This window comes from Enhydra lutris, unplaced genomic scaffold (assembly GCF_002288905.1).
Source record: "Enhydra lutris kenyoni isolate GAN:26980312 unplaced genomic scaffold, ASM228890v2 scaffoldscaffold37, whole genome shotgun sequence".
NCBI classification, from domain to species: Eukaryota; Metazoa; Chordata; class Mammalia; order Carnivora; family Mustelidae; genus Enhydra; species Enhydra lutris.
In genome coordinates, this window is record NW_019154121.1 from 31,120,742 (window position 1) to 31,142,622 (window position 21,881).

A 21,881-nucleotide genomic window follows, 5' to 3' on the forward strand; every position below is an offset into this window, starting at 1 on the left:
TTGTGGTGTGTTGTCCGTCACCTTTGGTTCACGTGAGCTTACAGACCACAGACCTAGGGTAGACCAAGCAGAAATACCACTGTTTTATTAATGACGAAAGCCATTCCCGGGACAGGGGTGGGGGTTGCAGCTGTCCCCGTCACAGTGGGCGGGGACAGCCAGCGTCTGGCCCTGGCTCCTGCCCGGCTTCCTGCTGACACCCCGGTGCTGCCAGCCCTGCTACCCAGCGCTGTGCCCCCGACACACTGCGTGAGCATGGTCCGGTGATGATGGAAGGCTGTCCCTGGGAGTGGGCCATCTGAATGACGGCCCGTCATCTCTAATGGACTGCTGTCCTCTGAGTCCTGTCTGCAGTACATGAGGGGCCCCTGGCCCCTCAGTCAGGGGAGCCTGCGACACTTCACCTTGGGTTGTTGGTTCAAGTCCCACGTTGGTGTAGAGATAAGTTAAACATAAAATCTTTAAAAATAATAAAAATAATGAGGGGCCCCAGGGTGGCTCAGTCGTTAAGTGTCTGCCTTTGGCTCAGGTCATGATCCTGGGGTCCTGGGATCGAGCCCCGTATCAGGCTCCTTGCTTGGTGGGAAGTCTGCTTCTCCCTCCGCCTGCCTGTATCTGTCTCTCTCTCTGTAAATAAATAAATAAGAATCTTTTTTAAAAAAGAATGAAAGAATGAAGTACTTCATAGTGATAACAATATGACAGAGGCACAAAGGGAAGAATGTTATGTTTGTACAAATATATGAGTTATGATTCCACTACAACCTTCATTCCTTAGGCTGTATTTTCTCCAGAGTGAATCCCTTTTGACATGAGTTCATTTTTCGGTTCATATCTTTGCCCTTTGTGATTCACAATTTATTTTAACTTTTTTTTTTTTAAGATTTTACTTATTTATTTGACAGAGACACAGCATGAGAGGGAACACAAGCAGGGGGTGCGGGAGGGGAGAAGCAGGCTCCCTGCAGAGCAGAGAGCCTGATGCAGGGCTCGATCCCAGGACCTGGGACCATGACCTGAGCTGAAGGCAGATGCTCGACGATGGGGTCAGTCAGGTACCCTATTTTAACTTTCAATTATTTATTTTAGAGAAGGAGAACGTGCACCTGTGGGGGGGGGGCAGGGGGAGAGGGAGAGTCTCAGGCAGACCCCCCGCTGAGCACAGAGCCTGCCGTGGGGCTCGATCTCACGACCCTGAGATCATGACCTGAGCCGAAATCAGGAGTCGGACACCCAACTGACTGAGCCACCCAGGCGCCCCAGATTGCTAATTTTTTTACGACGGAGTTGCCGTCATCACCCTGTTGCATTGGTGGCTGACGCTCCTAAAGGCAGAATAAGACGTCCGGCTGTGGAGGGTCCCATCCGCGGGGTGTCCTTGCACCGACCCAGGCTGGCAGGTCACCAGCCACACGGCCTTTTACTCAGCTGCCTGTGTCCAAAGCCGCGCTAGCGAGTTTCTCTGATGTGAGTGTTTTTTGCTTTCGTTTTGCTCTAGTCCTACTTAGAATTTCCAGACCCTTGTTTTACTCTTTCCAGGTGGTCGAACTGAAATTTGGTGGCAAAGACATCCCTGTGACGAGTGCCAACAGGATTGCGTACATCCACCTCGTGGCTGACTACAGGCTGAACAGGCAGATCCGCCAGCACTGCCTGGCCTTCAGGCAGGGCCTGGCCAACGTGGTGAACCTGGAGTGGCTGCGGATGTTCGACCAGCAGGAGATTCAGGTGGGCCGGCCGCGGCCCCCGGGACCCCCGCTGCCATGAGACTCGGAGGAGCCGCCTGGCAGGCTGCCTCGCGTTTTACGAATCGAACTTGTTTTTCAGGTATTGATTTCTGGTGCACAAGTCCCCATAAGTCTGGACGACCTCAAATCGTTTACAAACTATTCAGGTAAGTTGCCACTGCTGCTTGCTTATTCCTGAAAACGTTACAGATGGTCTTTCCAAGTGGACTTTCCGTTTGCTTTCTGTTCGGTGATTCAGTCACACGGTCTGGAGCCCAGCACAAGGGCCCTGGAAATCCCCGGCTGGCCCGTTCTGCCTCCGCCTGCCCCCCAGCAAGTAGCTGCTCTTTGGTTCTGTGTATCTTTACACACAACTACAGAAGCTCTTCTTACTGTCCTCGTTTTTACACATGATTCTGCCTCTTGTGGTTTTATCTTCCCACCGTGTTTTCTTAAGTCTCCACGAATGCATTGGATTGCTTCTAGTCTTCCGCTTTTAAAACAGTGCTTGCCAACGCCCCACCCAAAAACCAGAACAAAACATAAAACACTAACAATTAAAAAGAATAAACAAAAAAAATTGGACCTCCTTTTTATTAAGTTAAACTTAAAAGTTTCTGCCCTTCAAGAAAATGAAACACCAGAAAGAAGATACACAAATGGCCAGTTAACACATAGAAAGATGCTTAACGACATTAGTCATCAGAGAGAGAGATTGTTCAGATCTGGACCTGGCGTATCTTTTGGGCATTTGTAAGTTTTTTAAATTAACCGCATACACACTTAGGAACATGAAGAGAGAAAAAAAAAAATCCTTAAAACAATCACCGTAATTTTAGTGGAATTTCAGTCTATCCTAGTTTGTGGTGATACATAATTTATAGTATACATTGTGTAGCATCAAAAATAAAAATAAGCTCTTTCCAGCAGACAGCCTCTCCTCTGCTGTCCTGTCCGCCCTTGAGGTGTGTTCAATAAACTTCTGTCTCCTGAAAAATAAATAAATAAAAATATAACATATGTGTACATATATATACACACACACATACATATATCTCTAAGCTGTTACTCTTCTTACAACTAATTTTTGAGATTAAATAGGTATATATGATTTATTTAACCTTCCACTATAATAGTTTTATGTTTATTTCTATGTGTACTCTTTTTTTTTCTTTTTTTTTAATGAGAGAAGCCCAGAAGTTAAATTGCTTATTAAGGATGTGAAGACTTCAGGGGGTGAGATTAGGATGGGTAGGACTCGCAGAGAGAGTGTGGCAAGTAGGATTAGCACTGAGGAGATGGCGTACATTCTGGAGCTTGGTTGAGGGTAACTCCACCCCTTCATTCTTTTTTCTCATCTGTAGGAAACTCCAGATCTTAAATACATATGAAGATCTGTAGTTGTGAGCCGTTGATTCTTTTTTTTTTAATTTAACTTTAATGTAAGTTCCAAGATTCATTGTTTATGCCCACAGCCAGTGCTCCATGCAATACGTGCCCTCCTTGGCACCCACCACCAGGCCGTCCCAACCCCCCACCCCCGTGAGCCATTGATTCTTAATTTTATTGTGCACAGACATTTTAAAGTTTTTTATTTTTTTATTATTTTCTCCCAAAGATTTTATTATTTATTTATTTATTTATTTATCTGTGCAAGAGCGTGAGAGCACAAGTGTGGAAGGAGCAGACAGAGGGGCCAAGCAGACTCTATGCTGAGCACAGAGCCCAATGTGGGGCTTGACGCAGGGCTCTATCCTAGGACTCCATGATCATGACCCAGACCGAGACCAGGAGTCGGGCACTGAACTGACTGAGCCACCAGGCACCCGTGAAGCATTTTATCTTTTTTTTTTTTTTTTAAGATTTTATTTATTTATTTGACAGACAGAGATCACAAGTAGACAGAGAGGCAGGCAGAGAGAGAGAGGAAGGGAAGCAGGCTCCCTGCCGAGCAGAGAGCCTGATGCGGGGCTCGATCCCAGGACCCTGGGATCATGACCTGAGCGGAAGGCAGAGGCTTTAACCCGCTGAGCCACCCAGGCGCCCCACCCCTGAAGCATTTTATGTAGCAGCACTCCTGGCTGGCTCCGTTGGAAGAACATGTGACTCCTGATCTTGGGGATGGGTTCAAGCCCCACCTTGGGAATAGAGATTACTTTTTAAAAAACGAAATATAATATTAAAAATGTTTTATATATCTTAGAAAATGTAGACATATTCTTAAGTAAACGTGATGATACAATGAGTGCGTGTGAAACCACGTCTCCACAGCTGGGGTCTGGTAGGACCAAGCAGGAGTGGTGCGTGGTCGCGGGCGTGAGGCCCTTCGCTGCTACGCAGTGTCCGCTCCCTTTCCTTATTATCTGGTACACGCTGCGTAATTCGTTTTTCAAGACCAGGAGAACTACAGAGTCATTCCAGTGTTGGGGCATCAGGCTGTCTCCCTCAGTGGAGCTTGCAACTCTTGATCTCTCAGGGTCATGAGTTGAGCCCCACATTGGGCATGGAGCCTACTTTAAAAAACTAAAAATTAGGGGGGCGCCTGGGTGGCTCAGTGGATTAAGACTCTGCCTTCGGCTCAGGTCATGATCTCAGAGTCCTGAGATTGAGCCCCACATCGGGCTCTCTGCTCAGCGGGGAGCCTGCTTCTCCCTCTCTCTGCCTGCTTGTGATCTGTCAAATAAATAAATAAAATAGTTTAAAAAAATTAAAAATCAGAAAAAAATTTAAAGTCACTTCATTTTCATAAAATAGTCATTTATAATTGACAAAATTACAAGTGACTTTTCTTCATTGTTCTTCTCTGTTTTCTAAATATTATGAAATGGGGGCGCTTGGGTGGCTCAGTGGGTTAAGCCGCTGCCTTCAGCTCGGGTCATGATCTCAGGGTCCTGGGATCGAGCCCCGCGTCGGGCTCTCTGCTCAGTGGGGGGCCTGCTTCCCTCTCTCTCTCTCTCTCTCTCTCTGCCTGCCTCTTTGTCTACTTGTGATCTGTCTGTCAAATAAATAAATAAAATCTTTAAATAAATAAATAAATAAATATTATGAAATGAGTATTTCTCCCAGAACAGTATTTAAGCCTTAAAAACATACCCTGTGTAGGAGTTCCAGCTACAGCTGAATGAGGAGAGGATTTCTCTCCTCAAAGGTCACTATTAGCCTGATACAAAAATAACACAAGAAACTAATAAATTAATATCCCTCAGGAACAAAGATCAAAAGTCCTCAGAATATTAGCAGCCTGAATCCAGCAGCTAAGTAGCACCCACCCCATGAATGCACAGTTAATCTGACATCTGAAAACGTCTTCACGTAACGTGCAGTACTGACAGTGCAGAGAACAGGACCCGCAGTCATCTCAGTCGAGGCAGAAGAGAAAGGAAAAAGCGAGCGCAGCTGTGGCGCATCTAAGCGTCTCCTATCCATTTGGGATGAAAACCCTAAGGAAACTAGAACAGGAGGGAACTTTCTCGCCCTGAGAGTGGACACGCACAGCACGTCAGAACTGCTGGCACCCTGGGGAAGGTTAAATGCTGCCTGCCTACGTCAGAGGCACGTGACCGTGGTTTCTAGCTAGCGCAGTAAGGCAGGAGGCAGGAAAGGAAAGAGAAAAACGTCCAGGTTGGAAAAGAAAAGTGAAAGAAGTGAAACCGTGGGCGCCCGTGAGGCTCAGTTGGCCAGGTATCTCCGACTCCTGGTTCCGGCTCAGGTCATGACCTCAGGGTCGTAAGTGCAAGCCCCACGGTGGGCTCCACGCCGGGTGTAGAGCCCACTTAAGATCCTCTCTCTCCCTCCTCTCCCTATGCCCCTCCGCCCCCAAAAAGGAAGTAAAACCGGTTTTCTTCATAGATAGCTTGACAGAAAAATGAAATGAGAACTAAAAAACCATTTCAGCACAAATCAGTACCACAAACCAATGTTGGTCTCACACACAATCCGAGAACAGAATTAAGCAGTTTCATTCAGGGTAACGGAAAAAAGAATATAGTGCAGACACAGCAAAGAAAGCGTACACGCGGGACCCGTTCGCTGCGGCACACACGCCACCACAGAGAGGAAGAGGGGACAGCCCGGCGTCACGGGTCGGACACTCCATATCGCCCGATGTTCATCGACAGATTCCACACAGCCCTACCAAAATCCCAGCAGGCCTATCGGTGGAAACACACAGGCTGATTTTTAAGTTCATTTCAAAACGGAAAGGACCCAAAATAGCCGAGACAGTTTTGCAGAAGAGCAAGTTACAGGAGTTACACTGGATTTGAAACTTCCTTTGGCCACAGTGGTGAGGACATTGTGGAATTGGCACCAGGACTGGCACACTGATCGATGCGACGTAATCAGGGGTTCAGAAGCAAATCCGCATGTTTATGGTCCGTTGACCATTCACTTGACGGTACGGCAGTCCTGGGACAACATTCACATGGAAAACCGAGAGCTTCAGTTACCTCACGCCACGTGCAGAAATGAGCTCAACGGGATGGGAGCCCCGTAGGTAACAGCCAAAACTATTATAAAGCCTCTAAAAGAACATAAAGGAGAAAATCTGCATGGCCTTTGGATTGGACGGAGTTTTTGGTTGTACACCAAAAGCATGAGCCAGAAAAAAGAAACCGAAAGAAAGTTGGACTTCCTCAAAATTAAAGCTTTTGTGCTTCAAAAGATACTGTTAAGAAAATGAAAAGGCAAGCCACAGATTGGAAGAAACCATGTTCAGGAGATATATATAATATATATAAAGAACGTTTACAACTTAGTAGGACAAGCAGTTGAATTTAAAACATAGCCAAAAAAAAGTTTCACCTAAGAACATACGTATAAATGGCCAGTAAGCAAATTAGCACAGCAACAGCTGTTCGACACAAAGTCAGATCGTGATGAGAGAACACTATGTACCCACTGGAAAGACTGTAATCAGAAAGGTAGACGAGTACCAGGTGTTAGTGAGTACATGGAGAAAGTGGAACCCTCTTGACTGCACGTAAAATGGTGGCGGCTCTTTGCAGAAGTTGACCATGAGTTAGAAAGTGGCTGTACTCCTACCTCACACCATATACAAAAGTGAACTCCAAATGGGTCAGCAACCTTAATGTAGGACCTAAAAGCATAAAGCTCTTAGGAGAAAAGGGGTAAGTCTTTATGATCTTGGATTTGACTTTGGATTCCTAGATATGATGCAAAAGCATAAGCAAAAAAAGAAAAAAGAAATGGGACTTCATCAAAATTACAAACTTTGTACATCAAAAGACATTATCAAGAAAGTAAAAAGGCCAACCTGTAAAAGGGGAGAATATTTGGAAATCATATATATGTGTTCAGAATATATAAAGAACTCTTACAACTCAACAAGAAGACAAGCCAAGTCATAAATGGGAGAAGGACGTGAATAGACGTTTCTCCAAAGAAGATACCCAAATGTGACCAGTCGTTAGGGAGATGCAGATGAGACAACAGTGAAACAGGTCACCCATCCATGAAGACGACTCACACAGGCACCATGTAGAGAGTAACAAGTGTGGTCAAGGTTGTGGAGAAATTGAAACCCTTGCTGGCTGCTGGCCTATAAAGTAGCCACTATGGAAAATGGTCTGGTGGCTCCCCAGGAAGCTAAACAGACTTACCATCGGGCCCAGCAATTCCGTTCTCGCGTGTGCACCCAAGGGCGTTGGAAGCAGGGACTGAATACGTACTTGTGCGCGGGTGTTCACACAGCATCATTCACAGGGGCCCAGAGGGGCCCTCCGAACGGTGTCCTGCAGATGAATGGAGGAGCAGGTGTGCTCTGTGTGCAGCAGTGGGTGTCACTGAGTCTTCGACAGCAACGAAGTTCTAATACGTCTCGAAACGTCATGCCAAGTGAAATAAGCCAGGCACAAAACAGGACGTATGTGGTATGACTCAACTTATATGAAATACCTCCCACTCTTCGCCCCTCACTCTCTCTCAAATAAAATCTTTTAAAAAAGAAAGTTTAAATGGTGAAATGTATGATTTGAAGAAAGAACCCCATGCAGACTTCTCAGTCCTGTTTTCCCGCAAGGCCCCCGTTTTCCCAGCTTTCCCGCAAGGTCACTCTGGCGGGGTCTGGAGCTGGTGCCGGAGAAGGCGCCCCATCGCGGCCCTGTTCCCCCACGTGCATCAGCCTCCCTGAGAGCGCACGTGCGGAGCCCGCAGGCCTCGGTGGTCTGCGGGGAACGTGGGATTCGTTGGAGAAAGTGGGGGTGTTCCAAGGGGGGTTGCGGCCATGGTTGCCAACGTCTGAGTCTGCGGACACTGACATTAATATACAAATATGCATGCATTTATCTGTACATAAATGTGTGCACGTATCTCCCCCTTCTGTCATTAGTTTTTACTGCTGTAAGTTTGAACTCGAATGTTTATGTAAAGGCAGAGAATACCTAAGGTCACTCTGTCCCCACTCTCCAGTCATCATTTTACAGAAGGGGAACCAGTCCAGCCTTTCCTTTGCCAAGAAGCTGTTGGGCTGTTCGCACCACCTGTCCGCACTGGAAGCTCAGATCTCTAGTGATCTCCGCTATTCCAGTAAATAGGCTTTAAAATATTATCATACTCATTTTGGTGCCAATTAATGCACTTAAGATACTTTATCGATGTTATTTCTGTAGCGTATTAACAATGGGGGAACAATATATAGCAATTATTTCAGTTTTAGGAAGCACTTAACCAGATGAAGAGTAGTGAGCGGCCGTCGCGCTGAGAGCAGGTGTCGTACGCGCGGGGCTCGCTGCTGGCCGAGCGGGGGGCTGTGAAGTGCGGCGAGACGCTTAGATCACGCGGGCAGAGTAACCGGGTGTGTTAGAAACAAGTTTTTGGATCCGTGGCTCTCATGTAAGTCCCTGGTTTTCAGGGTCTGCCCCTCAGAGTCTGGTTGTTAACGCTCGGACGCCTCTGCAGCGTCGCTGTGCCCGGGCTCGCCATTGCCCTGGCCTTAGGTTTGGGTCCTCAGAGCTGCGCTGTCCCTCCCCTGCTCGTGCGTCATCTCCCCAGAGCAGGAGGAGCAGAGCGGCCAGGCCACCCACTGGCCCGGTCACATGGGGGCAGGGCGCGTTCGAGCCCCGCGTGGGGCGCGGAGCCTGCTTAGAAGCAAGCTGTCTGGGGAACAGGGTGTCGCCTCCAGCCCCGGCAGGTGGGGTGACGCCGCGCCGCCCCGCAGGTAGCTGCTCTGCGTTTCCGGGGCAGCCCCATGCCGGCGTCCGTGTTCGCGCTGACGCGTCTGTTCTCGTCCCCACAGGAGGCTACTCGGCCGACCACCCGGTCATCAGAGTCTTCTGGAGGGTCGTGGAAGGCTTCACGGACGAGGAGAAGCGCAAGTTGCTCAAGTTTGTCACGAGCTGCTCCCGCCCGCCTCTCCTGGGCTTCAAGGTAGGCGGCCCCGCGCCGCTCGGGGAGGAAGGGCCCCGCGGGCGACCTGACGTGTGCGCCGCCTCGTGGTGTGCGGTGCGGTGCGCGTGCGGCGCCAGGTCTTTCTGTCCCTGGTGGCGCTAAGTGTCCGCCGGATCCTGCCGTGCGGGTCACCACGCGTATTCCTGGCGCGGGTCCCGGGTTAGCTGAGGGTGGCTGTGGTCACGATGGCCTGGGACCGGGCTGGGGACCCGTAAAGGACGTAAAGAGCGGGACGTAAAGGACCATCTCCTCCGTGTTCCTCCTCGCTGAGGAGAGCACAAGCTAAAAACAGGGAGGTAGGGTGTTTGGGGAGAGGAAAGAGGGAGCAGAGGAGCTGTACCCCCACCGCACAGAGAAGATCCACAGGTACCTCTTGACACTTCCAGAACTTAACTGCAAACAGCTCTTGACGGGGCAGCCAGTGAGCCGTGCCTCGCACGCGGCATCCCCAGAGGAAGGCGGCCAGACAGCAGGGAGCGGCCCTCGTAGCGGGAAGGCGCCTTTGTGGTACAGATGTGCGCTTGTCGAAACATCTGCATGCACGTGGACTCGTGGAGTTCAGACCGTCCTTGTTCAAGGCATCAGGGGTGTATTTTTCCCTGGTTGTTCCCTGTTACTTATTTTGTGTTACTTATCAGTTCCAATAATTGATGATTACCTCATTAGTTCAACTTAATATCTTTAGCAATTAAGCTTAGGGGACAGTTAGTGGTTCCCTTATTCATTGTCAATTAAAGCAACGTTAATAGTTTAAAATACACAGCGGTGTGTGTATATATGATAGGGAAGAGTGTCAGTTCAGATAAGCATGGAGTTCTGCAGTGCTGGTTTAACAGAGAGGCATGTACTTTCCGGGAACCTTCAATCAATGAGTTATATGGTAGGAGTTATTCTTTAAATTTTTACTTTGGGGGCGCCTGGGTGGCTCAGTGGGTTAAGTCTCTGCCTTCGGCTCAGGTCATGATCTCAGGGTACTGGGATTGAGCCCCGCATCACACTCTCTGCTCGACGGGGAGCCTGCTTCCTCCTCTCTTTCTCTGCCTGCCTCTCTGCCTACTTGTGATCTGTCAAATAAATAAATAAAGTCTTAAAAAAAAAATTTTTAACCTCAGTAGGAGCACCCAGCTGGCTCAGTCAGTAGAACATGTGACTCTTGATCTCAGGGTTGTGAGTTCGAGCCCCACATTGGGTATAAAGATTACTTAAAAAAAATTTTAGGGGCACCTGGGTGGCTCAGTGGGTTAAAGATTCTGCCTTTGGCTCAGGTCATGGTCTCAGGGTCCTGGGATCGAGCCCCGCATCGGGCTCTCTGCTCCACGGGGAATCTGCTTCCTCCTCTCTCTCTGCCTGCCTCTCTGCCTACTTGTGCTCTCTGTCAAATGAATGAATAAAACCTTTAAAAAAAATTTTTTTTAGAAGTCTTAAAAGAAGTTGACTGTCAGTAGCTCCGTGCGGCACCCAGTGGGACCGCCCGAGCCGGAGCCGTGGAGGGGAGAAGCGGGAGGGGCGTGCGCGCAGGCAGGACTTGTGCGACTGCTGTAGTTTGGAAGCCGTGAGTCATTTTCAGCGAAACCAGAACTAAAAATCACTCTCTGTCTTGCAAAGTACCAAGGTAGGAAGTAAGCGTGCCCAGCAAGGCAAACGGAAGCCACTTCATCAGTCAGACACAGAAAACACTAAGAATCCTGCAGTAGACACGGGACGTTAATGAGGGAGCTGAACCATTACAAGGGACGTAGAATAAACTCATCTGTTAAGGGGAGAACTTCCAGACTGGGTTAAAAAACCCTGCTGCATACCAGCAGCACCCCTCAGCAGGGACTCAGAAACTGAGCGACGTTTCAGGCTCACTGTGGAACCATCCCTGGCTGGGCCAGCTGCGCGGTGTCGAGCACTGGCCCACGTGACCGCACAGGAAAACGGGCCTCTGCGACTCTGAGGAAAACCAGGCAGCAGCCTGGAATAAACACAGCTTTGCCGTTTGGTTCCTCATGGGTGTGTCATGAAGTCTGGGGTTGTTGCCCTGTTGGGGCCTGGAGAGCGGGAAGAACGAGGGGGCGGTGCGCCAACCGATGGGACCAAGGAAAGGGCCTTCTGCGGGCCAAGTTTTATCATCTGGTCATGTAAACAGTCATGATACATGCTAAGATTGTAGTAACGATCAGATCGTTTTATCAGCAACCTTTTATTATGAGAGACCAGGCTTCTAGAATCTTCAGAGTGACACCGAACCTAGACGTAAGGAAAGTAAGGACCTAGTTCCGTGAAGGGAGATTTGGAAGGCCCACCCCCATCAAAACTGAGAGGAGGACCCAGAGATTTCTGCCGGCTCCTGACTAATTTCGTTGAGGGCTGGTAAGAATTAGGGGTGTTGCTGGAAGGGGAAGGTTCCAGAGATTTGGGAACTGGAGGAGAATGTGTTAAAAGGCCTGAGAGAGTGTTGCAAGTTTAAAGGAAAGGAGAAGTGAGGGGCTTTACATTAGGTTTTAAAATCCCACATAGAGAGGCAGCTGGAGGGCTCAGTCATTAAGTGTCTGCCTTCGACTCAGGTCATGGTCGCAGGGTCCTGGGTTCGAGTCCCGCATCGGGCTCCCTGCTCTGCAAGAAGCCCGCTTCTCCCTCTCCCTCTGCCTGCCTCCCCCCTGCTTCGCTCTCTCTCTTTCTCTCTCTGACAAAGAAATAAAACTTTAAAAAAAAAGAAAAGTCCCACACGGACCCATAGTGAGAACACTCTGGTCCCCTCTTATTGACCCCACACGGTCATGACTGAGCTGTCACCGGACCATGAAAAGTTCTTTGCGGAGCTATGAGACCGTTTTCCTAGTTTAGATTTTTTCCCAAGGATCTAAAATATATTAAATGTAAAATTTAGTTTAGAGTTTTCAGATATCTTTGCATTTGTCCTAAGTTAGACTCCAGAGTGGAAGAAATCACCTTAGTATTTGTGCTTTCCAGTCGGCTAGGCAGGCCCGGCAAGAGTGTCCTTCAGTCCAAGTGCCGTAAGGAGCAAAGGCAAACCTGCATAATTTGAAGTTACAAAACTCAGTGCTGCATTATTGGAGAAGAATAGCGTCTGCTAAAGCTAATTAAAGTTTAATATGTTCAGTGAATGTGATTGTTACAGACAGAAAAATCATTAAAGCGCTGTAGAAAATTGTTAAGTTGCCATCGGGCCATGTAACAAATTGATGATTTTTCTCACTCTGAATTAATGCAAATTCCCGTTGTGCTCTGTTTAATTATGCACGACGCGGTGCCCTTGACTCAGATTTCACTGAAGAACTTCATTTTTTTTACTTTTAAGACTCCAAGGAGGAAATTCAATTAGCATTATGAAAGAAACGCTGAAATGGGGCATTTAATTCAAAACGTGTCTCAGGCTCCCACCATGTAGCCGGTCACTCACCTTCCCTGTGCCCGCTGGCTCTGCCTTCAAAGGTCCTTTTGTATTTCAAAACTGTGATGTTTTCATCTTAGATTATTCAAGCATTTGAGAAAATTAACTGCGCTCCATGTAGTCAGAATGTGAAATAATAAATGTAATTAAAGTGCTTTCTGTTTCTCTTTTGGTTCCTGTTCTGACACTTTTATGAGACACTTAAAATGGCATATGAACTATAATTTTTAAAAGACAGTGGTTTTAACACACATATTATATGCCACGTATACTGTTTAAATGAAGCTTTCCGTTTAGCAGTGAGAAGCGTACCCGGGCTGATGCACAGCGTGTAAGTCTGCAGTCAGTGTTGCGTGGGCCGCTCCGTCCCAGCCGTGCCCGCGTTGTGCGGTCCGTGCTAAATTCAGCCTGCGAGCGAGGCAGACCCGCCGGGAAGCCGTCCGGGCCGGCTGGGCGACGGGTGCAGGTGCCTCCCAGGGCCCCACCTGAGCAGGGGCATCGCTCCCATTTTGTCCTCTCATTTCCATGACGGTGGCTCGTAGGGAATTATTTTCAATGCTCTTCGATCATAATTCTTGACTATAATTTAAGCAAAATGTGGCTCAGTTCGATAGGCTTTTTTTCCACTCAGCGTTACATCAGGATCATTTTTCTTCATATTAAAACATCTTTGAAATTTTTTTTTTAAGATTTTATTTATTTGACAGAGAGAGAGAGATCACAAGTAGGCAGAGAGGCAGGCAGAGAGAGGGGGGAGGAAGCAGGTACTTGAAATATTTTTAATAAATTTTGTAATGTCCCATCCTGCAAATTTACCACAATTGACTTCCTGTTTCCTATTAGTTGATTGCAAGTCCTCCTTACGAGGCTAGGAACCTCCTTGTGTGTGAGTCATGATCTGTGTCTTGGATTGTCTGCTTAGGACGCCGTCCTGGGAGGGAGGTCAGGGCAGTCCGTCCAGGCTGGCCTCGCGGGGAGTCAGGAAGGAGGGGGATTGCGCGAGAAGGTGCCCGCCACCGTCCGAGTGAGCTTTCGCTCTGGTGTTGGAAGCACAGGTGTCTTGTCACAGCTCTGAGGAGGAAGCCTATGACAGTGTACAGGGCACTGACCCCGAGGAGAAACCATCTATTCCAGGTACCAGCCAGGCGCCTGTGGGGGGCCGTTTTGCTTTCCTGGGCCCCGTTTCCTGGTGCAGTGAGGGGTGCAGGCTCTGGCAGCGTGTCTGAAATCCCTTAGCACCGGAGCTAAAAGAACGCTTGCCCGAGCGTTGGCCGAGTCAGGCTTTCGGGACGAAGGCCGTCGCCCCGTCATCGGGCTCCTGTTGCAGGCGAACACGCGGGCCGCGCCGAGGCCGGGTGCGGCTTGTGTGCACAGGGGAGGGTGCGGTTACTGTGGCCACCGCAGAGCTCCGCGCACGGCCTGCCTGGTCGAGTTACCCGCGGGCACTCGCGCCTGCACGAGGGTGAGGGGACATAGCCCGTCTCCTCACCCCTTTTAATTTGTAAAATTAAGAAATAACGCGACCGTCCGTGGGCCAGAGGGGCCGCGCCACATCCGGCAGGACGCCGCACAGCCCCAGAAAAGCAGGAGGGAAGAGTGTGGAGACAGAGGAGCGCGTGGACAGTAACCGAGGTCCACGACAGTGTCCGGAGTGTGCTGATGTCCTCCGACTTAGAGTGGGGCAGGAGGAGCCGTTCTCTCTCGGTGCTCAGATCTCCGTGGGCCTGTGCGGAAGACCCCGGCGCGGCGCTCGGGGGCCGGCGGCCAGGCTGCGGAGAGTTTGTCCGCCAGCGCCCCCGGGACAAGCGAGCCACCTGTCTGCGCCCCCTTCTCTTGTCCCTGGTCCCTGAGTTCATGGAGGGGCTGGGTCGCTCCTCTGTCCGTCCTGCGAACCTGGTCGCTAGAGGGTGCGCAGCCTCCAGACCTGAATTTCTCTCCTGGCAGTAGCGTCGCGTGGGTGACATTGTCTGCGTTCCAGCGTCGCGCCGGCCGGGAGCTGGGCCGGGCCAGGGCGGGAGTGGGGTGGGCCCGTGGGCTGCGGACGCCCCTCGCCGCTGCCCCCAGATCCCTTCCGTCCTGCGCCGGTAAAGCAGCCGTTTGCCGCCTGCAACGTCTCCTCATGTCCCAGCGGGCATCGCCTGTGAGGAAAAGTTTATTTTTTCTCACCAGTTTGTGGGTCACACTGAGGGCTCCGTGCAGAGATGATCGAATAAGCCGTGATCCTTGTTCACTTGCCGGTTCCCAGGACCCGGGGTGAGCCAGCGCCTGGGGCAGCCGTCCGCTCGGCTCCTGTGCCGCCACCGCGAACCCGTGGCTTCAGCGCGCTGCGTGCCTCGGCCACTGCAGGCGTCCCCTTCCCTCGGAGCGAGCGCCTGCGGGCGGGGACTGCGATTGGGGCCCGCGTTCGGGGACTGCGGGGCGGCTTTGTGGGCTGGCACATGGCCACGCTCGTCAGGTGGGTCTCCTGGCTCCGTGGGGAGCCCCGGGTCCTTCCCGTGAGATTTGGGTCCTCAGAAGCCGAAACCCGGGCGTCCGGCTGTTCGTCGTCGCGCGCGGTCGTCGTTTCCGGACTTGGACGCCGCGGACAGCGCTCGCAAACGGGTGGGTTTTTCCCCCAAGAGAAAATCACATCACAAGTTCAGACTGACATTTCCAATTCAAATTTAGACTTCCAAGGTTTTTATTTTTTATTTTACATTTGGATTTTGTTTTACTAGTGGTAGTTGTGGTTTTCATTTGCTCCTTTGCTTCATCTCCTAGTGAGTTCTCGGGTCCCACACTCCGGGGCGTTCTGCGTAGATGGGCACCAGTTCTACAGAACACTGCGTGGCTTCAGAACAACACCGCGGGGGCGGGCGGGGGGCGCTTGGTGGGCTCCCTGCTCACGCTCGAGCCCTCTCTCTCAAATAAATCAATAAAATCTTTTTTTATAACTTTATTTTTTTTTTAAGATTTTATTGATTTATTTGACAGAGAGAAAGAGATCACAAGTAGGCAGAAAGTGGGGGGGAAGCAGGCTCCCCGCCGAGCAGAGAGCACGATGTGGGGCTCGATCCCAGGACCCTGAGATCATGACCTGAGCCAAAGGCAGAGGCTTCAACCCACTGAGCCACCCAGGCACCCCAATAAAATCTTTTTTTAAAGATGTTTTTATTTATTTGATAGAGGGAGCACAGAGGGAGAGGGAGAAGCAGACTCTCCACTGAGCAGGGAGCCCTACATGGGGCTCAAGCCAGGACTCTGGGATCATGACCTGAGCTGAAGGCAAACGCTGAATGACTGAGCCCTGCAGGTGCCCCTACTTTCTGGTTTTCTGATCGTAGCCATCCCAACAGACGTGAGGTTGTAAACAATATGGACTTTTCAGCCTCTGATTTCTCTTCTCAGTTCTTCATAACGGAGTTTTTTATTTTTTTATTTTTTTAGTAGATGTTATTTATTTATTTGACAGAGACACAGTGAGAGAGGAACACAAGCAGGGGAGTGGGAGAGGGAGAAGCAGTCTTCCCACTGAGCAGGGAGCCCGATGCAGGGCTTGATCTCATGACCCTGGGATCATGACCTGCGCTGAAGGCAGACACTTAACTGACGGAGCCCCCCAGGTGCCCATAAATAAAATCTATAAAAAAAAAAAAAAAAAAGAAAAGAAAAAACCACTCAGAACAGTGCCTCGCTGTGTGATTAAGCCACCAATGTGTAGCTTCCTTTGTTTCATTTTGCTTTCAATATTTTAAGATCACTGTTTTCCTCCCCATTTGAATGAATTTGTTTTTTTGGTTTGGTTTTTGGTTTTTTTTCTGTTGGGACATCCGTGTGGCTCTGAGTTTGGAGAAGACGTGCTCTGCCACTGTCCCTGCCCTGCTCCTTCCCCCGGGGGCTTCTGTCTATTCTGACACAGGCCAGCAGCCTCCTGCGCTCAAGTCTTCACACTCATGCCTTCTTGAATTTCAAACAAATTTTTAAAAGACTAAAACAACCGTGGAGGCCCTGCTCGGTGGAGAGGTTCTGTTTCCCGTGAGTGGATGTCCTTCTCGCCCTTTCTCGGGCACAAAGCGTGGTGCCCAGTATCTGCCGTCCCGCAGAGCTCAGCCTAAAGCCGTCAGAAACAGATGTCTTTGGGAAAATGGGACCACGGCGTTTTCCTGTTTGGAGCAGGCGGGTTTTGTGTGCTTTTAGAAGTCCATCCAGGGGCCGCCCATTAAGGCCTTGTCCTGCGCGCCTGCTATCTTTTCAGGAGCTGTACCCCGCGTTCTGCATCCACAACGGAGGCTCCGACCTGGCGCGGCTACCCACGGCCAGCACCTGCATGAACCTGCTCAAGCTGCCCGAGTTCCACGACGAGGCACTCCTGCGCCGAAAGCTGCTCTACGCCATCGAGTGCGCCGCTGGCTTCGAGCTGAGCTGAGCGAGCGCCGGCACCACCCCTGAGGAGTGACCAGGGCCCGCACCGCGGGCAGCACCCCCGGCCACGAGGGCGCTGGGGCCGGACTCCTGCAGCTCTCCTGCCCCCACCCTGTCCCTCCCTCCCCCCCCCCTCGTTTTCCAGATGGTCCGTGAAGTCATGGTCACTCACTCAGACGGACACTGCTTTTCCGACAACATAGACTCGCAAACGTTACGTGCCATGTGGCTACTGTAGTGACTGTGCCGAGAGGAGCACGGTTTTAAGACTAGTGGCAACTCAGTGAAATTAACCAAAGAAGAAGCTTTGGCTTTGCTAGTGGACTTGAGCCCTTCCTGAGCTGGGGGGCCGGGGGGGCCGCAGCGCGGGTGCTTGTCTGCAGAGACGCCCGGTCTGAGAGCTGGGGGCGCATCCTCTCGGGGCTCCTGCTTCTCGTGTGGCGGAATTGTTTACAGTCCTGATTGTTCAAACTAAAGGCATTTTCTCCTGCTGCCTTTTCCCAAAGTGGTTAGGTTTGGAAAATACACAGCGATGATAATATTTTATTTGTGCTTTTTAAGCCATTCCCCCGAACGGGACTAGCATGCCTGTCGGTTTCGCTGACCGCATCGTGCCGGTCCCGCTGTTCCTGTGTGGGGGTGTGTGTGGGCGGACGCGTCCTCCCGTGTCCAGCTCCACGGCGCGGCTGCGGGCTTGCGGGAGAGGGGAGGGGCTCGCCTGTCCCGCAGCGCGTGTGGCCTGTGATCGGCGGCGGCTCGGGGAGAGCAGACACTGGCATCGATCTGAGTCACTTGAACCAAAGTGGCGGGCTGCAGCTTTGCACTGGGCACGGCCTGCTGTGGCGGGACCTCGAGGCCGCCCGTCCTCCTTACCCCGGGGCCGCGCCCGCCCCTCTCCCCGGTCCCTGGGCAGCGCGCCAGGCTTCTGCACCCTCTGCTTCTCGACGGTGCTGCTCCGGAGGAAGACTGGACAGTCCCCATCGCGTGTCCGGGGGGAGGGGAGGTGGTGACTCTCTCTTCAAAAGGCACTTTATCAGGACCTACCTTGTTGCTGGGTGATTTCAGTCTCTGAGAGCGGGGAGTGCCTCTGAGCACCCGCTGGGAGAGCCAGACTGACCCTCGCTGACGCGGGGGGCCTGAGGGCTCTCGCTCTGACCTCCCTCTGCCTCACCTAGCGTTTCCTGTCACTGGGGCTGTGGGCTGTCCTATGGAATTGACCAGAATTAGCAATATGCTTTTAAATGCGGGGAAACTGAATGACACTTTTAAGACAATGACCATATCAAAACAAAATGTATAATTTCATAATTTGAATAATAAATTAAGTGTTTAAATGCTATTTGTAGTCTTGATATACAGAAATAAAATAATTAGGGTTTGTCCTTGGTTTTATCTTTATTTTAGGTTGGTTTACGTTGGACGTTCTGTACCTTCTCTGCATTTTGTTATCAGTGTTTTGGAAGCGGACTATCTGGGACTGAAGGGAGGCTGCAGTTACACTTACTTGGGTTTTCTCAGCTCTCCTGAGCCTATTTATTTATTTGTATGTTTCAGTGGTTAAATATTTGCATTAAATGTTTTTTTCCCCAAGACTGTGTTGGAGTCACCCGAAATCATTGTGGTTCGCTACTGGAATGATTGTTTCTCCCGGGCGTGTATGTGACGTCAGGTAACGAGGTGGAAGGACAGCCTGCGGCTCTGCTGAGACCCCGCCAGGCCGGACCGGAAGCCCGCCAGCCCTGCACAGACACGCTGCCCCCGGCAGACCTGGGAGCGCCCTCCTGGCGCTTGCTGGGTTGCCCTTCCCGGGGCTGCAGCCGGCCAGAGCCCCTGCCCGGGAGGGACGCCGCCTTCCCACGGCTCTCCATGCGGTTAGCAAGACACTGGTAAGAAGAGCCACACGCGCAGGAAGACTCTCCTTCTGTGCTTTGTCTGCCTCGCTGTGTAGCGTCCTACTCTGTGTTTGCTGCTGGCGGTTTCGTGCGCAAGCCGGAGGGCTGAGGTAAAGGGGAGTTAGTCCTGGTGCTTCTCACACCCGCCTGCAGGTGGATCCTGGCTGGCCGTCCTCGGTGTCGGTGACGGTCCCACCGGCGACTCGCGGGAGCACCTCTGCACGGCCCGGCCGAGCTCCACGGAGCCCGCGGCAGCCACGCGCGCGGACGCAGGCACACGGTTGGCAGCGATGGGGAACCGGGCCAGGGCCTCACAGACCCGCAGATGCTCACGGGATTTGGAGCACGGGAAGGGCTCTGGAAGCTTCCGCAACGGGAGTGGGAGCTTGACAGAATCCCGTACTGAAGCCACCTCATACTTTAAAGAGAGAAACAGCCAAAGGCGCACGGAGATGCAGATAGAACGGGAAGAACCTGAAGAAGCCGACCAAAGCTACTCCCCCGCTGATCTCTGGCAGCCGAGACAGAAACTCAGAAACTGGAAACTGTCTGCGCTTGACATTCGTCTGCTCTGGCCCAGGAGGCACTCCGAGTGAGTACTGACCCGTCCGAACTGACAGCCACGTGGTAGGGCGCAGGACGCGGCCTCCCCGACACCTCCGTCCCCAGGCGAAGGTGTGTGCTGGCGAGCGAGCTCTCCGTCGCCCAGAGGCGGCTCCTGGCGCTGTGCCGGCCACCGCCGCCGGCAGCCTCAGCGCGTCCTGCGGGAGGCTTTGGAGAGCTGAGAGGACCACGTGGGCTGCAGGTGGGAGACTCCTGTGGGCTCCAGGGCTGTGGGCCATGCAAAGTCCCTGCTTCCAGAAGACTCTGAGGGGAGTTCGTAGAGCCTGAGTACTTGGTGCCTCCGCTGGTGTGTGAAAGGGGGATGGTTAGGTACTTGGGCTTCCCAGCCGCGTTGCGCAGGGACGTGCAGTAGAATCTCACTTTAGCCTGGTCTCACGTGGTTTGATGCCACGTCTCCCAACTGCAGACACGGACGGCAGCGTCCAACCCAGGCCTTGGGAAGCAGCACGCTGCCCTGTCAGGCGCCGCTGCAGTGTCCTCCACAGAGGCGGGCGGAGGACAGTCACCCATCTGTCTTCCCTCCCCTCCGCTCCTGCTGTGGGGGGACGGCTCCCCGTTTGCCTCTGAGCGCCTCTCGGAAAGGAGCATCCCTCGCTTGTGTTTGGGACGACTCACAGCCCGCTGCGTGAGTCAGGGTGTGGCTCCTCCGCGGTCAGCACTCAGTGAGCCGGAGGCCCGTTCACCTTCCTGGGGAGCCCCCACTGCTGGCCTCCTCGCTGGGCTCTGGGGTCAGTGCGGGGGAGCAGACGCACCTGCAGAGGCTCAGGGCCACGTGTGTTCTCCCTCCCTCCAGAGTCAAAGCAGAGGGCAGCCTTCTGGTGACCTTGAGCTTGCCTTGGAGGTGAGATCATGTGTGCGGTCAAGTGGGGACATGGGGTCTGAGCACCTCTTGGGGCTCCGGTGGGCCGACCGCTAGAGCTGCGGCCAAGAGCACACATTCTGATTCTGGGTGAGCCTGCGGCCTGCTGAGCTTTCCAGAAGCTTCTGCTTGGACACGGCGCTCTCTGGAGCAGTTGGGGTGGGGCGGTAAGTGGCTGCTGTACAGACGAGACCCAAGAGCAGAGAGCCAGCCGGAGGGTCCCGCCGCATGCATTGCCCCGTGTTCGTCACGAACATTCATCTCGTGTTTGATTAGCTTCCTGTGGCTGCCGTCACATGACCCCAGACGGGGGGCGGGAACAGCAGCCTCTGTCCTCTGTGCGGGAGGCCCGGAGGCGTCCCAACCCGGCTCTCGCTGGGGAGGATCCTGTTCTCTGCCTCTTCCCCTCCTGGTGGCTGCTGGCACGTCCATGCCCTGGCTGTGTCTCCTGCCCATGTCAATCCTCTGCCCGCACTTGACGGGTGCCCGACGAGGAGCCTGGAGTGACCCCATCTCAAGATGCGTGATCCCACCTGCAAAGTCCTCTTTCCCACGCAAGGCTGCCTTCCCAGGCTCTAGGGGTGAGGACACGGACCTCTGCTGGGGGCCCACCGTTCAGCCCAGCGCCTCTGTACTTTCCCTCCCAGCAGCAGAGCAGCGCGCCAGACGAGCCCTGTAACTGGGAAGTCGGGAACCGCGGAGCGCCGAGCAGGTCCGTCCTTCACTGTCAGGGAAATGCAGGCTCACCCCAGATCAGGGTCCCCAGCTTGAAAAGGATGGTCCGGGGGGCGCTTACCAGTCTGCATTTTTTCAAGTGTCCCAGACAGTCCTTCTTGGGTAGCTGTCAGGAAACAATGACGTCACTTCGGAGAGTCTTGATAAGCGCTTCAGGGCAGGGCTGCAGAGTGTTCCCACACCTCCGAGCTATGCGGGATCCGTTTCCTCCGTTCTGGGCAGTACTGGGCCCTCTGCTGCGGAGCAAGGCTGGTTCCCTCCAGCGCAAGTGCCCACACAGGGTTCCTGGGAGACAAGCCGGGCAGTGGCCCCTTGTGGCTCCCACCCCCCCACACACACTCGAGCGGGTGTATCTGGGGGTCCCAGTCCAGACGCAGACAACGGTTCACACACTGCGTCTGTGTCCACAGGACTCCCCTGTGCCTCCACTCCCCCCTCGATCCAGACTCCGTGAGCCCAAGACACCCGCCGAACCCCGCCCGGGCCCCAGGTCACGTGCCGCCTTGTGCCTCCTGCCAGCACTGCTCCTGCCACGGCCGGACTGACCACTCCTCACCACGTTCTGCCGCCTCCCATCCTGAGCCCTAGTCTTGGGTTTGCCTGGCTCTGCAGGTGCCTCTCCAAGGTGCCCCTGCTCCTGTCCTTGGTCATCTCCAGTCTGTTTTTAACTCAGGAGCCGAAGGAAACCATGGGTCCTAAGCCAGTCCTCCTCCATCAGAGTCAGAGGCGAAGCCCTTAGTGACAGTACCTGGATCCCTCCCTCTTGCTCACTGGGCTCCACTGGCTGCTTTGGCTTCTGCCCCTGGCCTCAGGGCCTTTGCACTCGTTCCCCATACATG

General features: G+C 52.4%; 1 protein-coding gene across 2 annotated transcripts in view; it reads left to right on the top strand.

Moving 5' to 3' along the window:
- Positions 1–18,313, top strand: part of LOC111154399 (ubiquitin protein ligase E3C) — a 111,305-nt gene extending 92,992 nt beyond the window's left edge. For both annotated transcript variants that reach the window (XM_022513947.1, XM_022513948.1), the window contains exons 20-23: positions 1,540–1,728; positions 1,828–1,894; positions 8,983–9,113; positions 16,766–18,313. In XM_022513947.1, the coding sequence (XP_022369655.1) occupies positions 1,540–1,728; positions 1,828–1,894; positions 8,983–9,113; positions 16,766–16,936 (558 nt within the window). In that variant the 3' untranslated portion in view covers positions 16,937–18,313. The remainder of the gene's footprint in view (positions 1–1,539; positions 1,729–1,827; positions 1,895–8,982; positions 9,114–16,765) is intronic.
- The last annotated feature ends 3,568 nt before the right edge of the window (positions 18,314–21,881 follow it).